This window comes from Rhinichthys klamathensis, unplaced genomic scaffold (assembly GCF_029890125.1).
Source record: "Rhinichthys klamathensis goyatoka isolate OS25496 unplaced genomic scaffold, OSU_Roscu_1.1 h1tg000571l_1, whole genome shotgun sequence".
NCBI lineage: Eukaryota > Metazoa > Chordata > Actinopteri > Cypriniformes > Leuciscidae > Rhinichthys > Rhinichthys klamathensis.
Window position 1 is genome coordinate 762,975 of NW_026607037.1, and position 21,672 is coordinate 784,646.

General features: G+C 39.9%; 1 protein-coding gene across 1 annotated transcript; it reads right to left on the reverse strand.

The window, feature by feature from the left end:
* Positions 1-13,508: 13,508 nt before the first annotated feature.
* LOC130075221 (trypsin-like) lies at positions 13,509-16,417 on the reverse strand. Its single transcript, XM_056239790.1, has 6 exons — positions 16,275-16,417; positions 14,785-14,805; positions 14,505-14,673; positions 14,164-14,432; positions 13,949-14,088; positions 13,509-13,866 (listed from the first exon to the last, which is right to left on the reverse strand). The coding sequence occupies exons 1-6, from the start codon at positions 16,405-16,407 to the stop codon at positions 13,582-13,584; spliced, it is 1,017 nt and encodes a 338-aa protein (XP_056095765.1). The 5' UTR covers positions 16,408-16,417; the 3' UTR covers positions 13,509-13,581.
* Between the last annotated feature and the right edge of the window lie 5,255 nt (positions 16,418-21,672).

Sequence of the window (21,672 nt, forward strand, 5' to 3'; positions counted from 1 at the left end):
CGCGTCTGAAGCATGTCAACTAGTCCAATGGAAGGAATGAACGTCACGGGCGGGTGACGTTATGACCAGGAAGAGATAAGAGCGCATCCGGTGCAACCGGCATTAGCTTCTGTTGCCTCAGCAAGTGATCTGTGTCAAACTGTCTGTTATATTTACTGTTGTCTGTCTGAATTTAACCCTTGTGTTCTGTTCGATTTCTGTGTACTCCCCTTATGGACCGGGTCAAATTGACCCTAATTGGATTCAATACAATTCCTCAAAAATCACACTATGAAAAACAACAAAGATTTAGATAAAAACTGTAAACTTTTAATATTAACATTTGTCAAACATTACAAAAACATTATATCTGAAAATATGATTTATGAAAATGTTTTTAAAACATTTTTTAAAACAGTTTTGTTTTGACAAAATTGGAAAATAAACAGTATACTGATTTTTTTGCATTTTTTTTTTTTTTTTTTTTTTTTTTTACATTTTATGCTTTGAACATCGTAACTGAACAAAAAAAAATTGCTGTATAATGAAAATTTTTAATTTTCCTAAGTTAACTTTCCCTAGTTTCCTAAGACCTATTTACCTAGTTTCATTATTCACTCACTGGGAAGTGAGAAACCAAACATAACAAAAACATACATCAAATAAATGTTTTTTTATTTATTTTTTGGCTCTGTGAAGCTGCCTTTGAAAATCCTACATAAAAGTTTTAGTTAAAAGCTAGGTATTTTAGATATTTTGAATATTGAAATGAGAGCTTATTTTACTATCTGTGTCTGACAAAGATTTTCATCTGTAATTTGCAAATAATTCTGAACACTGTAATTTTAGCTTTTTCAAGTGTGTTTGGTTAGGGTTAGAGCACTTTTAGATGCACTTGCACGTTAGAACTGGAGTTGAAGTGCCCTGACATACAGAAAATAAATGTTTTTATTTTGTGTCTGTACAGTTGCTTTTGAATGGCTGTCTATGAGGGTCAAATTGACCCGCGAACATCACAAACGTAACAGTGATTTTGTTTGTATATGTCAAAACACATCAGCATTTTGAAACTTTGCATGCATGTTCATCATGATAAATGAGAAAAAAGTCACAAAATATCAAGAAAAAAAACAAAGGTTAACCAGTATTTCCAACAACTTGAAAATCGAAACGGGTCAAATTGACCCGCAACATAACACAAGGGATATAGGCCTATCTAAAACACTATGGCGAAACAATTGCACAGATGTGTTCTCCCTGCTCGCGTTATATATCACACGTACGTCTGCAATATGTAGATGATCTTTAAAAGATCACTTCATCTGGAAAGCATCTGCTATTTACTAACATCTGATAGACATCTTTAAGATGTCAGTTTAACATACATTCTAAATCATTACATCTTAAAGACATCTTCTAAACGTCTATTTGACATCTGACAGGAAACGTCCTATAGACGTGTTGCAGATGAGCAAACACTAAAAAAAATACGTCTTCCAGATGTAAACACACACATCAAATAGACGTCTCCGTTATGTACGCGTGCTATCAGGGTAACGAGTGGGGACACACACGAGCTTTGTGTGATGTGTTTGGGAGTGGAGCATGCGGTATAAGCCTTCGAGGTGGCTATTGCCGACATTGTGAGAAGCTTCGCTCCCACCTGTCACTTTTCTAGGAAACTGGCCAGCCTCGCGGTTCTCGGGGTGCAGGTCCCGCGTCTGCAGAGGCAGCGTGGAGAATGCATTCCTGCGGATCGCAAATGGATCTCTTTACTGGGTTGGAGACGGGTCCGCGGATCTTATCTCCTCCCTCCCGAGGGATCCATTGCTCCCTCTCCGATATCGGAAGCCCGCACTGCGGTCTCTTCCGCCCGGAGAGAGAGATCAATGCTTCAATGCTCTGTGCTGGGTATTGAAAGTGACACAATCATGGGGGAAGTGAATTCGCCATCTCTTTCCCCAGCGTATGAAAAATATTTATATTTATATATAGGCTATATATATAAAATAAAAATAAAAATCTGGTGGAGGTGATTACTAAGGCTGTAGATAAATTAAATATTTAATGGCCAGCATAGGGGGTGCTCGTCCTAAAAATAAAAATAAATTAAACGAGCTTTCCTTCTCTCTATTTTTTCACCTCCATCACGGGGCCTTCCATTTTTCCGATCTGCACAGCGAGCTGTCTAGATCAAAAAGCAATAGGCCTACTCAGCTTTCTTTTCAGCCCCCAAGTTCGTGTATATTCAGATATTAGGGGGTTAACATAACATTTAAAACATCCATTTGAACATTTTAAGTTTAAGAATTACAATTAAAATGTAGGCTATTACAGAAATTAGATGTTTAACATGTTCAAGCAAATATTGAAGCAACATAATAATTTAAGTGATTTTTCCTAGTTGCATTTACACTCAAAGTTAAGGCACTTTATGCAATGATTGACAGGGCGGGCGGGGATGTGATCAGCTCAGAATCCTTTTTTTAAATCCACATCTAATTTTGCTATACGTTCATCGCGGGTATTTAATAAAAATGCAATCGTAAGCGTCTTAACTCTGAGTGTAAATATAATGAACATGTTAAAGGGTCAGTTCACCCAAACAGCAAACAACAACAACTGTTGAAATAACAACAGTTTCACCAAAAAAAAAAAACTCTGCATTTTTACATTTTCCACAAAAAGAAAAAGAAAAGCAATTTTAAATGATTCACTTAAAGCTTCATATAAAATACCCAGAAAAGTAAAATGTTAGCTGCAGCCCTATTTTACAGTGCACTTTACATTGCACTTTTATGAAATAAGCTTGTTCCCACATTTGAGAAATTGTGTTTACACAAAAATAGCATCATTTAGGAATGGCCATTGTGAACAGGATTTATCATGCACTCTTGAATGTGCAAAGTAGAGCTAGTGCTACTGTATGGTGAAAGGCAAGATGTTCAATAAATAAATTAGATGAACAAGTCACATGGACAATATTTTTGATACTTTCAGAATTTAAATTAAGTAAATAAAGGGTTAGTTCACCCAAAAATGGAAATTCTGTCATTAATTACTCACCCTCATGTAGTTTCAAACCCGCAAGACTTTAGTTTAACTTTGGAACACAACTGAATAATGAAATCGGAGAGCTTTCTGTCCCTCCATTGACATTTTATGCAACTAAAACTTTGATGCTTCAAAAAGTTCATAAAGAGATAGTACATTTACATTTAGTCAGCAGACGCTTTTATCCAAAGCGACTTACAACTGAGGACTAAACCAAGCGATCATCGTGAAGAGGCAAAAACAACGCAAGAAGTACTCAAAATACAAAGTTCAGACGTTGCTCGGAGTAGCATAAGCCAGATAAGCAAGGATTTAAAGGAAAAGGAAATAATTTGTTTTTTTTTGTTAAGTGCTCACGGAAGAGATGAGTTTTCAGTTGTCTTTTGAATGCTGCCACCAGCATGGTACCGTGAATGAGAATGTTCTGGAGAGTGATTTTGAGGCTCTCTGTGATGGTACCCTGAGCCGTCGCTCATTGACTGATCGTAGGCTTCTGGTAGGGATGTAGACTTGTAGTAGTGAGTGGAGGAGGGAGCTGATCCTGTGGTCAATCTGTAAGCAAGTGGTAAGGTCTGTAAGGTCAATAGTAAGACATTTTAATCGAGCAGTTTCAAATTTTCTGAAGAGACATGATCGCTTTATATGAACAGATTTAATTTAGTCTTTTCTTCATATTTAAACATTGATCAGCGAACATAAACTCAAGCGAACATGCTTGACACGTAAGAACAAATCTCTTTCTCAAACGTGCCTGGCAACACACGAGAATGAACCTCATTTGTTTTCGCATGTCAAGCGAACATGCTTGAGCTTCTGTTTACCGTATATATGATGTGTGAATTGATGAATATTTATATGTGAATAAGCCTACATTCAACCTGTTCATCATAAAGGAAGCGATCATGTCTTCATGTCTTCACAAAATTTAGACAAAACCACTTAATTCATATGGATTAGTTTTACGATCACTTTATGAACTTTTTAAAGCGTCAAAGTGGTAGTTGCTCTCAGATTTAATTATTAAGATCTTCATTTGTGTTCCAAAGATGAACGAAAGTCTTACGGGTTTGGAACGACATGAGTGAGAGTAATTTTCCTATCTGAATTTCAGTTATTCCAGAAAATGGACCGAATGCATGCTGTGGTTGATTTAAGGTGTTTCCAGGATTCCTTAAAGATATAGTTCAGCAAAAAAAAAAAAATTCTGTCATTTATTATGCACCCTCTTGTTGTTCCAAACCTGTAAGACCATCGTTTATCTTCGGAACACAAAAGACTATATTTTTGACAAACTCTATTTCTGTTCCTCCATTGGGAGCCTATGCAACTAATACATTCAACTTCTACTAATCGACACAGAGCGTCTACAAATCGACACTTAATACATAAATCTGTTGCGTCTACTAATCGACACTCAATACTTTTTTATACTCTAGCTCTATGCGTCTACCTTCGACAACTGCTGAGTCTCTTATCCTAACTTCTTTGCTTCCCTAAATTGGCCTGCTGCGCAGCAGTGATAACAGACAGCTTGAGTAATTGTCCTTTAAATGCTCTTTATTACAGCCGGTGGATCTCGAGCAGTTCTCAGAGAATCTCCCAAAAAGTAGCAATAAGCAAGGCCGATGGATCTCAGACAAATCCCATTGAGAATCCCACCAGTAAAACATAAATACAACAGTTGTATAGAATAAAGAGGTATGGCAAAATGACATGAAACATTACTTAATTTGATTGGTTCTTCATTGACAAGCCCTTTGGTTACTAGGTAACCAAACTCTGTTTTTAGTTTCGAGTTTAGACACCTGTCTAGTTTAATTTCCCATATTTGTTATTTATACACACACACGCACACACTCAAAGTCACAAGTTTTCCATTGGTTTCGTACAGTACATTCTGTTCAAATGTTAGATGTTAAATTAGGTTAGATGTTAGTCTAACATGGTTAGTTTAATATATATAGTAGTTACATTTTTCCACCACACATGCGTCGTAGTGCTCTCCCTACTGGATTGCAGGTCACTATTTTCGTAAATAAAGTGGTAAATTGTAGCCTGGATGCCAGCCCGAACCCCGCCCACAACATTCTTTGGTCGGGAAGTTCGGTCTGGACTCCAGCAGCTTCATGAACCGACATGAAAACAATAAAGAAGCCCAAAAGGGAAACTCCTGTCAGGCTCCTCCCTATGCTCTGCCTACAAAAATGGAAAAAAGATAAACTGCAAGTGTCATTTCAAATGCTAAGGGACTGTTGGCATCACTATCAGACAATTGTGAAAGAAGCTAAAAGAATGTATATCTCTGAGATCATTCTCTTGAACAGTAATAAGCCTCGCGTTTTGTTTAAAACTATTGATTCAGTTATTAATATTCCACAAACTGTCTGTGTTGATGCCTCCCCGACTGTCTGTGAAATTTTTTTACGCTTTTTTAATGATAAAGTCACTTCCATTAGAGGTCTAATTTCACATTCTGTCTGTGACCCCTCAGTCTCTGTTAGCTGCTCTTCTGTATTTGATAAGTTTGAGCCTGTGACGTTGTGTATGCTACAGGAGATTGTTGGAAATTGTTGTTTTTTTTCTACTATAGGACCGGCTGTTCTTGCAGTTGCTAATAGCAGTCTGTCCTCTGGTGTGGTCCCTAAAATTTTTAAACACGCTGTAGTGCAACCTCTACTCAAAAAACCTGGTCTTGATCCGATAGATCTTGCAAATTTTAGGCCTATTTCAAAACTACCTTTTATTTCTAAAATCCTTGAAAAGACAGTCTGCAATCAAATAATGACTTTTTTGAAAGACAACAATATCCTTGAGGTATTCCAGTCTGGCTTCAAATCTTTACACAGTACAGAATCTGCACTTTTAAAAGGTTTTAATGATATTTATTTAGAAACAGATTCTGGTAATTATGTTGTTCTTGTGCTTCTTGACCTGACGGCTGCATTTGATACTGTGGACCATGAAATTTTGATTTCTCGCTTGGAGCATTGGGTGGGCATAAAAGGCACAGCGCTTGAATGGTTTAGGTCATACCTGGAAGGTCGGACTCTCTGCGTCAGCTGTGGAGATTCTGAGTCCTCTTCTGCATCTCTCTCTTGTGGGGTCCCCCAGGGCTCAATTTTGGGTCCCCTTCTCTTTTCACTGTATTTGCTACCACTGGGCTCAGTAATTAGGAAACATGGCATATCTTTTCACTGTTACGCTGATGATAATCAGATGTACATGCCGATTAAAAAGAATGACACTGTCAGTTCGCTAATAGAGTGTCTCGATGATGTTAAAGCCTGGATGGCTATACATTTTTTAAGTTTTAATGCTAATAAAACGGAAGTGATAATTTTTGGCGGTAATAATGGGACTCGTTACGTTGAGTTGGGTGCTTTGGCCCAATATAATAAACCAGTTATCACTAACCTAGGGGTTAAAATCGATGCTGATCTTAACTTCGACAGCCAGATCAGAGCAGTAGTTAAAACGACGACAATTTGAGACAGTAATCCATGCCTTTATCACTAGCCGGCTGGATTACTGTAACACACTATTTGTGGGGGTTAGTGGTTCTTCTTTAGCTCGTCTTCAAATGGTGCAAAACGCAGCAGCACGTCTCTTAACAGGAGTACGTAAATACGAACACATTACACCCGTCTTAGCGTCGCTTCACTGGCTGCCTGTACAGTACAGGATTAATTTTAAAATTCTTTTATTTGTTTTTAAATCATTAAATGGTCTTGCCCCGTCTTATATCTCTGAGTTATTACATCTCCACACACCTACTCGTTCTTTTAGGTCAGCTGATAAACAGCTCCTACATGTGCCTAAAACAAAACGTAAACTCAGAGGGACCGTGCTTTTGCAGTGGCAGCTCCAAAATTGTGGAATGACCTGCCTCAGCCGGTAAAACAGGCCACTTCAATCACTCATTTTAAATCTCTTTTAAAAACGTTTCTATTTTCTTTGCCGTTTAACACCAGGAGTGGACATTTTGCTTTTATGGTTTTGCAGTTATTTTTTTTTTTTTTTTTTTTTTTTTTTTTACTTTGTATTTTATGCTGCATGAGTTGTGTTGTTTTGTATATTTTTTTATTCTTGTGTATAGCACTTTGGTCTACTTCGGTCGTTGTAAACTGCTTTATAAATAAAGTTTGATTGATTGATTGATACAATTCATGCAATTGATCCCACCCTGCCAACTCAGCAGCCACAGGACCCAAACCACGAGGTGCAGATGCTCAACTCTCATCCCTCAAGAGAGAGTAATTACTTTATAATTTAAATAATACATTGTTTTTTTTTTTCATTCACTCATTATGGAAAAACATAGGCTTAATTTCTTTTTACAAAATATAAGTTCTACCAGAAAGACTCGAGAGAATAATGGCGTTACCAGTAAACATTTATTAACAGCTCAGCAAGATTAATATGATATAAAGTTATTTGGCGTAGGCCTCGTCCATAGTTCGCATTCCGAGGGTACGGAATCTGCATGTCCTGCCTGAAGATGAAGGCAGTGGCACAGCCAACCCCCCCCCCCCTTATGGGACGGGACCATCCTGGTGGTGGTGTTGGGGAGGGTGGAGGAGAATGGAAGCGTCAGCATCTGCCAACTTAAACATGTGTAAGTTTCAACCTTTTATACTACGAGTATTTAGAGCACGATTGGATAAGTGGAGGTAAACAGTGACATAATGATTGAGTCTTCCCGGCAGAACTTACGCAAAAGCTGCATTTCTATTTTATTTTTCTTGGGGTGAAATATGATGGTATCCCTCATTACCGGTTACGCCCCGCATGACAAATGAACATCTGCTCTGACTTACGCCACTGGCTAGTGGGGTGGATGAAGATCTGAAGAGCACGAACTGGACACAGTAAGTGGAGTCTCTCCTGCTCCGGTGTAGAGAATGGCAGAGGACAGAAGGCTTCAAGAATGACTGGATGCATGGTAGTCAGGGTGAGGGTGCAAAGTAGCCTTAATAGCCTAGGGCAAAGTCTAAGCAGGATGGCGAAATCGACAGAGCTAGCAAATTTCCAATTCCCTTTAGTGACGAGATAGCCATAAGGAAAATTATCTTGAGAATCCGAAGCTTGACCGGCGCTGACTCTCGTGGTTCAAATTGTGGACTAGCCCCTCAAGGACCACAGTTAAGTCCCAAGAGGGAACTTTCACTCTGACAGGAGGCCTCAGTCGCCTAGCTTCACGAATTAAGCGGGCGATCAAAGGGTGTTTCCCCACTGAAAGTGTATCCCCATAAATCAGAGCATGGCATGCCGAGATGGTGGCCACAAAAACTCTGAGAGTAGCAGGACAAGTGCCTGCTAACAGCTTTTCCTGCAGAAACTCCAGCACTGAAACAGTCGGGCAGTGGACCGGGTCTGCATGGTGTATAGTGCACCACCTTTCAAAGACCAGCCTGACCTGCTGCCTGAAAAGCCTTCCCCATCAGAGACAATCTTATTCTGCATGGTCAGGGGGGAAGTGCAGGCTTTTTTTAACTAGATGCACTGCCAGGGGAGAGATAGCCCGCGTGCGTCTCTTCAACCTGGGGCATCATTGTGTACCCCTGTGCCTTCGCACCAACGATAGTCGAATATACTGACGTCGCAGGCACAAAGACAAGAGAGAAATAAGGTTTATTCAATAATCCGTCATGGAGATCTTGAAAAAAGGGGAGGGACCGTCTTTCTGGGGTTTCCCCTTGGCCACCTGACAGAAATCTGTCGTCAAACTTGGATTGTCTGGGGGTCTCTTGTTCCTGTGGCCAGTCTTAATTAAGTTTCTTTAAGAAAGTTCTGGAGGAGCACGTTCAAATGATCAATCCAATTCAATTTGTCATCAGCAGTTACCATGTCTATCCCATCAGCATGAGAGGAAGCCTATATATTTACACTTTAGACTCACCTACATTCCATTCTCAGCATCCCTCCACGACTCCTCACTCTTGGTTTGCTCTACCACTGCAAGGAATACAAGGCCAGTACTCTGGGTTCGGGCCAAATACCGAGCTCGGAGCCCTCTCCTTGGACAGCACGCCAAATACGCATATCATTTTCCATCTGACTTCTTTGATGTATCAGCAGCCATATCACCCTGTAGCCCAAGACTGGTTGCCCACTAAAGCTAAGCAGGGCTGAGCCTGGTTAGTACCTGGATGGGAGACCTCCTGAGAAAACCAGGTTGCTGCTGGAAGAGGTGTTAGTGAGGCCAGCAGGGAGTGCTCACCCTGTGGTCTGTGTGGGTCCGAACGCCCCAGTATAGTGACGGGGACACTATACTGTCTAAGAGCACCGAGCACCATCTCACTGTCATGAGACGTTAAACCGAGGTCCTGACTCTCTGTAGTCATTTAAAATCCCAGAATGTCCTTCGAAAAAGAGTAGGGGTATAACCCCGGCATCCTGGCCAAATTTGTCCCTTGGCCTTTGTCCATCATGTAGAGGTCTTCTCGGGTCCTAAAAACTGTACCCGACCCGAATCACTACTTACCCGAACCCGACGTACATAAATATATTTTTTTAAAGAAAAACCCCTTCCCGAGACAGACCCTATAAAATTAGAACCGAGTCCGACCCGACCTGACGCCATTTCCTTTAGAACTCTACTGGACCCGATTCCCGAACGTAAACGGCATTTACATTGTGCACAGCCTGCAGCCCTGCGTTTCTCAAAAATGCACTTAACAAGTGTAAGCGCGCTGAAGTGCTAAAATGTCAATCACACATCATAACCCATTACGTCCTATAACATTTGGCATAATGTTATTTACCGGACCATACGATGATTAGAACCACCATTCGTTTTCCCTCACCTTTTTCGCAATGTCTGTTATCCCCTTCATGCTTTTCTGACAGTGTCGCATATTTTTAAAATTGATTGACAGGCCTGGCTTAACGACAATTCAAATACTTGCATTTAGTCAAACATCCATCCACATGATGGCGCACTAGTTCTTCTTGGCAAAGGGAGGGGTTGGTTTATGTGGAGCGAGCAACTGAGTAAATAAATGCGGAGGCAACCGCATGCTTATGCTTATAGCCCATTTAGAAAAAGTGAGAGAACGGTGTCATAGAGTTGTTTTAAATTGCAATTAAATAGCAATTTTGTTAAATGCCCAACATAGTTTAAAAGAATTCGGGTCTTCTCGGGTCCATTTGGAAAAGGCATATTTATTTTAAATTACCTGAGACCCGAGGCCACTAATACCGAACCCGACCGAACCCGACCCATGTCCGAGACACTCGTCGGAGTTTTGGACCCGAACCCGCTCGGGTTTCGGGTCGGACCTCGGGTTTTCGGATCCAAGTGGACCCGTGAAGACCTCTACCATCATGGCCTCCTAATCATTCCCATATACTGATTGGCTTCATCACTATCTCTGCACCAGTAAGCTGGTGTGTGGTGGGCGTTCTGGCGCAATATGGCTGCCGTCGCATCATCCAGGTGGATGCTGCACATTGGTGGTGGTTGAGGAGATCCCCCCCCCCCCCCCCCCCCCCCCCCTTAAACTTTAATTATAAAGCTCATTGTGGTGAGCAGGACGGCCGAGGGACGTGAGAGAACGCCGCGAGGCCGGTGGTGCGATTGCTAATGAGCAGCACCTGGGAAGCACACCGGTCTCGCATCTCTCACGGAGGAGCGGAAGCATAAAGGAGGAGCGACGGAGTGGATGATCGAGAGAGGAACAGGCCTGCTTTTGTTTGTGGTTTATTTTATTTTATTTTGGTAGCCAGCAGTCGTCCGCGAGGGGCTGCTGGCAGGTAGTTATATTTTATTTTGGGTATCCAGCAGTTCCGTGAGGGACTGCTGGCAGGTATTGTGTTTATTTCATTTAAATAAAGTTTTAATTTGATTGTCCGCCGGTTCCCGCCTCCTTCTTCCCTGAACATTGCTACACTGGTGCCGAAACCGGGGAAGAGGGAGGAACGCGCTGTCCGAGGGTCCTCGCCGTTGTGGTGAATCCACGGTGCCATCAAGCATGGTGCGCGAGTCGCCGCCGCTCGCCGTGGGCCGGAGATTGCTGCCGAGGGGAGGAGCAGGGAGCGGGGGACTCGCGGCCATGGACCCTCGAGGCGGGGCGCTGGGGTGAGTTGCCGGTGGGACGCCCGAGCTCGCCGCCGACCGCCTGGGAATGGAGGGGCGGCTGCCTTCCGGGAGGGAGAGGAGGAGTCACCGCCGCTTGCCGTGGGCCGGAGCCTGCTGCCATCCGCCAGTGAAGGGGAGGAGCAGGGAGCGGGGGACTCCTGCCGTCTGCCCAAGGCACCCGAGGAGCCGTCGCCGTCCACCAGGGGCGGGGCAGCGTCGAGGCGTCCAACGAGGGCCATCCAGCGTCGCCGCCGGGCACCGCGGAGGAGATCGCCCAGCTGGTGAGGGACAAGATGGCAGCGCGTTGTGGGAGCCGGACCAATTTTTTTTTTCTTTCCTCTCTCCCCTCTCTCGTGTCCGTCGCTCCTCGTGCTTCCGTCTCCGTTTCCCTCGGCTCGTCGGTCCATATCCCCCAGGGATCGCCGCCGGGGGGAGGGAGTAGGCACAGCCCGGGTGTACCCCCCGGCCTGTGAGGGGTGATGGGGGTATGTGGTGAGCAGGACGGCCGAGGGACGTGAGAGAACGTCGCGAGGCCGGTGGTGCGATTGCTAATGAGCAGCACCTGGGAAGCACACCGGTCTCGCATCTCTCACGGAGGAGCGGAAGCATAAAGGAGGAGCAACGGAGTGGATGATCGAGAGAGGAACAGGCCTGCTTTTGTTTGTGTTTTATTTTATTTTATTTTGGTAGCCAGCAGTCCTCCGTGAGGGGCTGCTGGCATGTAGTTATATTTTATTTTGGGTAGCCAGCAGTTCCGTGAGGGACTGCTGGCAGGTATTGTGTTTATTTCATTTAAATAAAGTTTTAATTTGATTGTCCGCCGGTTCCCGCCTCCTTCTTCCCTGAACATTGCTACACTCATCGTACAATCTGTCGTGAGAAGTGGAGCGCTCAGAGGCAGCACACTCAAAATCCAGCTCGCTTTTGTCTGATATATGTGAGCCTGGAGGGGAGCACTTTGATGGCAAACGTCTCGCAGTGCTTACACTCCGAGTCCTCGAAGGCTGATAGAGCATGTCTTTCCCCAGACATTCGAGACAAAATAGATGCGAATCGTCATCCGAAATGGACCGTGAGCAGGGCGGCACGGATTTCTTAGACTCTCTCGACACGACTTTTTTTCAACTCTTTTCTTTTGTGAGAGAGAAAGAAGAAGAGAGTGAAAAAATTCCTGCCTGACAAAACTGACTCCTGACTAGGAGATAACTGAGAAATTTTTGATTGCACACACGAACACAATGCGGTTCTGAAGATAAAGAAAACTGATGAGCGCACCTGTCACACATCTATTCATAGCGCATTCCGATTACGTCATCATCAGAGGTCATTTAAGCCAAAATCTTTGGCGTGTTTGCCATACTTGTTCACAACCATATCGTACCGAACCGTTTCCCCCATAGCGCTCTTCGCGCAGTATTAAGAGCTTTTGAAAGGGAACTGTGGCCCTGTGGGTTATGATTTGTTTGGTTTACATCATACATCATGTCTCATGTTTTATCTCAAGCATGCTTTTTACTCACATGTCTCCTTGGTGACCAGAACACAAAGTGGTAATTCTTGTGAAAATCAAATCTTCACAAAAATAAATACTGACATGTTTATGGTTGTGATTATTTATCTGTTTGACTGGATTTTTCATTAGCTATACAGTTTTGTATAACTAATTTATTTCTGATGGAATTACATAACAGGGCAAAGCAATTTAATCAGTGTACATAAAAGGTATTTGAAAAGTATTAAAAGTAAATTTTATTAAAAATCTGGATATACATTTATCTTGGTGTGTGTGTGTGTGTGTGTGTGTGTGTACTACCTTTCCCTGTTCATTTCAAAACACAGTTTGGTTGTTTTGAGCTTTCAAAATTAAGAACAGACACAAAAGACTATTAGTTAGATCTTCAAAACTTTATTTAAATACAGAAGTGGCATTTACGCATTTGTATTGCTTTGTTAATTAAGATTATCTGGTCGCTCACAATATAAGTAAAGTGTGGCTTATACACAGCCGTTCAAAAGCATGGGGTCAGTAAGATTTTGTTTCTTCATGTTTTTAAAGAAGTCTCTGATCAAGGCTGCATTTATTTGATAAAAAGTCCAGTCAAAAGTGTTATATTGTGATATATTATTACCATTTAAAATAACTGTTTTAATAAATTGTCAAATGTCATTTATTCCTGTGATGCAAAGCTGAATTTTCAGCATCATTACTCCAGTCTTCAGTGTCACATGATCCTTCAGAAATCATTCTAATATGATTATTTGCTGCTCAAGAAACATTTCTGATTATTATCAGTGTGAAACAGTTGTGCTGCTTTTTTGTGGAAAACAAGATAGGATTGAAATACATCGATGAATTGAAATACATTTTACTAACCCCAAACCTTTATACTGTACTGTTTAAATAGTTTATACTTTTAAGCGTAACCAAATCTTGTAATCAGAAAAACCTGAGAATTATGCCTCTGTCTTTAAGAAAACAGATAGAAGGAGAAAATAAGAGGAATGATGGACGATGTGAGAGAAAGGGAAAATAAGAGGCGACTGTGTGAGCCCGAGCTGGATTCAAGGGAAGTGAATGAGACAAATCCAGGTTGGTCGCTGCTTATCTGAGAGCTGATCCAAGACTGGTATTGAGACACTCTGGTGTACACGCCAGGATACTTGGGTTGTGCACATCCTTGACCAAAACTCACAACTCCAGACTGAATCCACTGGGAGTCGTTCTTACTGACCATTGGACCTCCAGAGTCTCCCTGCATTGATAAACACTTAATGTTAATATCTCTTGACAGTATATACAGACAGTGAGTGATATCTGACATGAAACTGATATACCTGACATGAATCTTTGCCACCCTCATTTACTCCAGCACATAGCATGTTGCTTGTTATGCTGCCTCGGTAGGCTGTATTACAAACACTGTTGCTCACAATTGGTATCTGCACCTCTTGCAGTGTGTTTGGAATAGAGGTGTCTATAACATAAACCAGTGGAAATTTTCTTGTGACACATTATTCAAAGTTTTGAATCGTTGACGTGTTGAACTCACCTCCAGAATTGAGTTTGCCCCATCCAGTGATCCAACTCCCTGTACCTGCAGCAAATACGCTACCAGCAGCCGCCAGACAAACTGGCCTGATATAATCAGAGAATGTCACAGAAGAGGAGAGCTGGAGCAGTGCTAAGTCATTGTTTTGGGTAGATGTGCTATAGCTGGGATGAGTGATGATCCGAGTCACTGTCTTGGAGACCTCATAAGGGTTTGAGCCCGATTGGAGCTGGCGTCCCAGATAGATTTTTACATTAGATTCGGTGATGCTGGTAATAGAAAACATAAAACAGTTTTAATTCCTCTATCTATCTACTTATGAAGTGTAATATAATACATACCTCTGGAAACAGTGAGCTGCAGACAAAACCCAGTCTTTATTGATTAGACTCCCGCCACAAAAATGGCTTGCAGTTGAAATTCGATGAAGACTTGCCTGCCAGGGCCAAGACCCCACAACGGCATTTTCTCCTCCAACAATCTTGGTGTTGCGGGGGGCTTGACCACACACTAAAGAGAGAAAAGAAGATTGTTGGAGTTAAATCCCCTGAGATCAACAAATCATGATCCAATTAATTAAACATGCAGGTTTTTTTGGTCATTAAGAGTGTAGAATCTTACCGTCTAACTGGCAAAGTGAGCCTATAATAAGACAAAACAAAGATATAACAAATATGTAGAGTTCCTAAACAGGTTTGAGACTTAGGAATGAAAAGTTATCTGTGTGTTACTTTTCTTGACAGTGCATGTATTTCAGTCAGAACTGGTTTGCACAGAGATTATGCAAATGTATGCTGACCAAACTGAAAAACTGGTTGTTTGAGTAGTTTCCTTTTCTTTCAACATTGTCAAAGAATTTCAACATTGTCCAAACTGTATGACAGACAGAGTCTTTTACAGGTTACTCGGAACAATTTTGTGAACTGAATAAAGTGATTTTTTTCAAGTGATCCGCAAAAGAATGATTTGTTCTTAAGTTGGGGAGATAGCTAAGAAGAGCGATGTTAAGTTTATTTTAGAGAATAAACTTTTCGTTTTCATTTGACGACAGAAAATCATTTTCATGATTTATCAAATTTTTTCTTTTGTCAAATAAAGTTAGATAATTAATGTTCTTCAGATAACAATATTTGGAGTTTCTGTTGATTAAACCAATCTCTTTCTTTGTTTTAAAAGTTTGTTTGTTTTTACAATCGCTATTTCTCAATATAGGGTCTCCTTTTCAAAACTCATAACAGCAGTCTCACTTTGACACAAACACCACCAAAGCATTACAATCCAATTTGCACATTTCCATACCCCTTTCAAAACTGTTCAACTTAAGTTCAAAACCTAACACAACTCAAAAATTAAGACAGAAATTTGCAACATTTCTACAGTAATACCATATTATTTACTATTTCATTACTATATAAGTTTCATTACCATCCATTCTAAAGGGGAACGCTTATGAATAATTTTGTACTGTAAACATGGACGATGTAACATAAACTGGAGTGAATTATAAGCAGTAGAGAGTGTCATTCTTGTTTGGTAAAGAAATTTTACAAAAGAAAACACTGAACTCAATATTTTAGGGCAACCGTGTAACTTAAGTTAACCAACAACAAATTTTTTTCAGTGAGTGACATATTTAGCTTGAGTAGTAGAGTTTTTACAACATAAAAACTATCTTTACCATGAAAACTGTTATTATTTTGTGATTATAGACTCACAAACACCTGCTTTCATTCTATTAAACGTAACAATTGAGACAGTTTGTTGCATTTTAGTTTGGCAGTCAACACTTAACAATTACAGGCAATTTCTTTTTAAAATGTATGTCATCAGAAATAATAAAGTGTGTTTATGATATTGAATAAATTTAGACATTAAAATAAATTCATGCTACGAAAAATAATTCTAACTGTTCATATATAATTCTATTTACTTGTAATATTGTCATGTTATTCCTCTACTAGTTTTTAACAAAGAGAACATTTGTTTGGTAGGATATTAATTTAAGGTGTTACAAAGAAAATAATAAATGTGTTCTACATAATTTAAACAATTTTACAATTAAACAAGGTTATTTTAAGATCTGGCCTGTTATTCATGATTTTAGATCTTACCTGCTATGTTGAGAAGTATGGCCACTGAAACACACACAGCTTGACCCAATGTCATCCTCATGTTCTTGTCTGTTTCTTTTACTGAGAGTAGACACTGAGTGTCTAATGACACGTAAAACAAGTGCTGCCACATTCAATGGGACCCTACGTTTATTTACCTCTGACACACCTTGTTTTCAATTCTAGCCAGTGTTTTTGTAGCTACACACCCTGTAGCTCACCTGAATACTTCTATAATGCTTCTAATTGGAGTTGCTACTAAGTTGCAAAATGCATTTTGACACATACTTCCATTTGCTACTTACTAATTTTATAAACTTATGGCAATCGCATGTTCTTAATTAACACATTTTGGTGAAATAGTTGGCACACTTTTTACTCCAGTCAATAACAGCCTATTGGTGGCCAGGTATAATGAAAGTTTACGGAAGCTTGTTGACATTTTTTCTCTAAATTGTGAGATTAAAAAAAATACCTTTATCACCAATTACCTTTTTCATTTTTTTTTATTCCGTGGCGGAAACAAGTTTCCATAACTATGCGAGTGGTTGAGTATATATTGTGGATATTATGTTTACACTAGATGGCATCAGTCTCTTGCAGGAAATCATTGCAACCCCCTTCCCCAAATGACGCTTGTCTGTTAAGTCCAAAAGAGCGTAGGGTGTCCCGTTTGTCATTTTGGCACTCCTCTATGGGTCAATATCACCAGAGTGCCTTTCAACCCTCACAATACTCACACATTTTGATTTTAATTTACTATTTGCTTTATGTCATGTCATAATAGTAGACACTCAAATACTATAATAAATATATTATCTGAGCTCCCACAATTTTTTTTTTTAATTATGGGCCATTTTTTAGAGCATAAAGCATAGATATGTCCACCCTGTCGTGGACATAAATTACTGTTAAATATGTTTTCATTGCATTATTAAGATGCAAATGATACTTTCTGAAAGGTATGATGTCCCTTTCCTAAACAGGGTTATTTGTTTGCTTTAAAATTATAAATACATAAAAGATTTAATGTAAATCATGTGTTTTTAAAGAAACTCATACAATTCGCACATGTATTTTTTCTTATTTGGAGAAATATTTGATTATTTGGATGCAGTTTTTTGTTTGCATGTTATTGCCCCCACACCTAGCACAATGAATTATATAGGTATGATTAAATTTTTGTTTTTTAAATATTATTTAAAAATATCAAGATGACAGGGTGGACGAGCCCACAACAGGGTGGACGAGCCCACGACAGGGTGGACAAGCACACGATGGAGTGGACACATAAAGCAGAACACAAAAAGCATGACAAAATATGACAATGAAACATTTATCCAACTTAAAAAATATATAATTACATTCTCAATCACATTGATATAACTGAGAATTTAGAATGGCCTCTCTGGTTGAGATGAAAAAGGCAGGGAGTTCAAAAACCTGCCCATCTTTTCAGCAAAATGTAAACATAAGGAAAATTATAATAACAAAACATGACAAGGCAAGTACATTAAATGTAACAATTAGTTTTTTATTTGTGGCCAAGAAATATTGCAGTAAATAAATTCTGTCAATTTGTAACATTTACAACACGTGGAACAACTTGCCCCAAACTGGCACTTTCTGCCGCAATTTCTGCCGCACTCAGAGGCATGTCCTGAGAACAGCAATGATTTTATGTTTATTATATAACAAAATATTATCTTGTTATATTATATTATATTATATGTTTCCATAAAATGTAATATAACATTTCTATAAATTGCAATATTAACTACAAATGAATGCTATGTCCACCCTGTCATGTGTATGTCCACCCTATCGAATCTAAGTGGCCGACAGGGTGGACATTTTGGAACAACGACAGGGTGGACATTTTGAGCTTCAATTAGCATATTAGCTTACAACAAACTGTGACTAGGTAAATAGTTAATCTGGTTGTTGAAGAGAATTTGGTATATTAAAACGTACATACTTGGAAATTATTGTATTTCAATCACTTCCAGTATATTTTATGCCGACAGGGTGGACATGTTAAGCTTTGGCAAAACAAGTAAACTCATATGAAGAAAATTTGTTAGTTGAAAAATCAGCAGCTACTCACCTCAGCAGTTGAATTTCCTGCCACTATAGAGATACAAAAATCTGTTGTCCTAATGTTACTAATGGGGGTGGCCTATTCTTAAAGGGGGCAGATTCCACAATACGACAGGGTGGACAACCATTTAAGGGACATGGACAAACTCTTCTTTTTTATTAAATAAAAATATTGTTTTTATTATAAACTGATCAATACACTCAATTTGAGTAATATCTTATTAAACAAAATATTAATAGGAAAAAATAAATAAAAAATAAATATGATTTGACTATTTTACTCTCATTCAAATTTTATGAGCAGTGCCTGGGACATAGCAAAATAGCATACATCCTCTTATACAAAACTATAGAAAATCTTGAAAATGTATCTAAAGAGCCAAATAATGCTACTGCTATGAATAAAACAACTTAGCCTTATATAACACACCCTTTCATAGTCATTTGTATGTTAAGTTATAATAGAAAATTAGTTATTTATGTTCAGGACACCAAAAGGCACCCTACAGTGATATTGACCCACATGGTGTAGGCCTAACTATAGTCATTTAGGCTATGTAACAGAGAAAATTGCATTTAAAAATTCAATAATAATATTGTAATAACTGGAAATTATTCCATAGCACGTGAGTTAAGTTATGCTATTACATTTGTACTATTGTAATTACTAGTACGAAATATGAACTCTCGTATCCCATACACCGCACGATCATGAATAGTTCTGCAGGTGGAGCATTAATAAATCTAAACCAAAAGAAGGCAGGAATGTTGATGATCTCCTCTACTTATTTTGAGCACAGAATGGATAGCCCACAAAATCAAGGCCCTATCGCCAAGTGACTCCCTTACACATCTCTCTCCATGACGGTTAGAGACACATTTTTACATAACAAGGCAGTAAATGAACCAAGAACACCTGACCTAACTTGAACATAAACACACATAACTTTACTATCACAAAAACTCAACGATCTTGCTGTAATAACAAATAAATAAACTCCCAACAAACAATTACCCATAATGCACCCAGGTGCTAGCGCTGACTGCCAGGTCATTACAATATTAAACCAAAAAAAATACAGTTTAGTATCATATGACATCCCCTTCAACCAATAAAATTAAAATCTATTAGCCATGTGCTTGAAATTTTTGCCAACAAGGAAGTGAATGAATGAGACAATAGCCCATGTTAGGTCACATGCTGTCAAGGCTCCATTGGGACCTCATTTTAGACAAGGAAACACAGATAAATTAAATTGAAAAAAAAAAAATCAAGACCCCAACTCCTTAACAGGCTATTGTTTGGTATCTTTCCAGAATCTTTTAATTTAAACACATTGCAGGCTGACAGTGTGGCAACTCTACTGGCTAGGCGACTTATTCTTATGATTTGAAAGCAAGCAGCTCCCCCTCCTTACCCCCCAATGGACCTTTTATTTGCTCTCAAGATGGAAAAGATTCGGTTAGCAACAAAACAAAAGCCAAAACTTATTCTGAAAGTAATAAATAGTAAAAATAGTAGTAAAAATAATAGTAAAAAATAAGGTCGTAGTAAGAAAGGAAGAAGTTGAACATCAGGGAGAAAAGAAGCAGTCAGGGCTGTCCTTAAGGCGGTGCAACCGGTGTGACCACACTGGGTCTCATGCTTGGACGGACCAGGGAGCTATAGTGATGGCAGAGAGGAAGAATATACATCATAGATTGTTGTTGAAGTAAGGCATTTGGGTATATTATCCTATTCCAGTTTGGAAAGTGTGATCCATACTACAACCAGAGGTCAGGAAAGAAGCCACTGACTATTGGCCTCACTACACTGACAAACAAATGCTCCAAAAATGATGACTAAACTGGTCGAAATTGAGTTACATGTGGAAAGTGTGGGCTACACTGAAAAAGAAGAGTCTTGTTGATTTTCAGTTGTGCTACAATAATTGATATGCAATTCCAAGAAAGAAACAATGTTAAAAGTTTTTTTTTTTTTTTTTTACTTTAAAATGAAACTACTGATTAATTAAACAGACTTTCACAACTTTCCAGGAAGTGAAATTGCATCTGAATTTCTGCGATGTTCTCCGCGAACATCGTTCTAAACTCAGGGGTCCAGAGAGGAAGTGGCGCAAATCGAAAGATCCTACAGACCTTGGTCTTTATCAATCCCTCCTCACTTCCTTCTCTTCTAATATCTCTACTGCTAAAATGACATACTATCACAACAAAATTAACAATTCTTCTGACTCTCGGATGCTTTTCAAAACCTTGTCCTCTCTTCTTAACCCTCCTCCTCCTCCTTCATCAACCCAAACAGCTGACGATTTTGCCACATTCTTCATAGATAAAACAACTACCATCAACGGCCAATTTACCAATCCACAAACTGACACACACTTTTTACCAGCAAACGCACACATTCTACCACATTCTGGGGTGGTGATGGCGCAGGGGATAAGACACATGCCTTTGGTGTGAGAGACCCGGGTTCGAATCCACTGCGAGACACCAATGTGTCCCTGAGCAAGACACTTAACCCCTAGTTGCTCCAGAGATGTGCGACCTCTGACATAATAGCAATTGTAAGTCGCTTTGGATAAAAGCGTCAGCTAAATTAATAAATGTAAATGTTCTACCATCCTTCTCTCTACTTTCAGAGGCAGAAGTCTCCAAATTCCTCCTTTCCAATTGCCCTACCACCTGTCCGCTTGATCCTATTCCCACTAATCTACTTCAAGCCATTTCTTCCTCAATTGTACCTACACTCACGCACATCATACACACTGGTACCTTTCCCACAGCTTTTAAGCAGGCTCGGGTAACCCCACTGCTTAAGAAACCCACTCTAAATCCAGCACATCTGCAAAATTACAGACCGTTATCCCTTCTTCCATTCGTTGCGAAAACACTTGAACGAGTTGTTTTCAACCAGATCTCTTCCTTTCTTACACAGAACAACCTCTTGGACAACAATCAGTCTGGTTTCAAAAGCAGACACTCAACTGAGACTGCCCTGCTCTCGGTTATTGAAGCTCTGAGACTGGCAAAAGCAGCTTCCAAATCTTCAGTTCTCATCCTGCTGGATCTGTCTGCTGCCTTTGACACAGTTAACCACCAGATCCTCCTGTCAATCCTAAAGATGAAGGGCATCTCGGGATCTGCACTCCAATGGTTCAAGTCTTACCTCTCAGATAGGTCCTTTAGGGTGTCGTGGAGGAGTGTGGTGTCTAAGACCCAACATCTAGCTACTGGGGTGCCTCAGGGCTCAGTGCTTGGACCACTTCTCTTTTCCATCTATGTGACATCACTA

Coding starts and splice junctions, on each gene's coding strand:
- LOC130075221 (XM_056239790.1), bottom strand. CDS start 16,407: ATGTGGCAGCACTTGTTTTACGTGTCATTAGACACTCAGTGTCTACTC. Junction 14,674..14,784: donor CTCACTTTGCCAGTTAGACG/GTAAGATTCTAC, acceptor TTCTCTCTTTAG/TGTGTGGTCAAGCCCCCCGC. Junction 14,089..14,163: donor GGGCAAACTCAATTCTGGAG/GTGAGTTCAACA, acceptor TTTATGTTATAG/ACACCTCTATTCCAAACACA.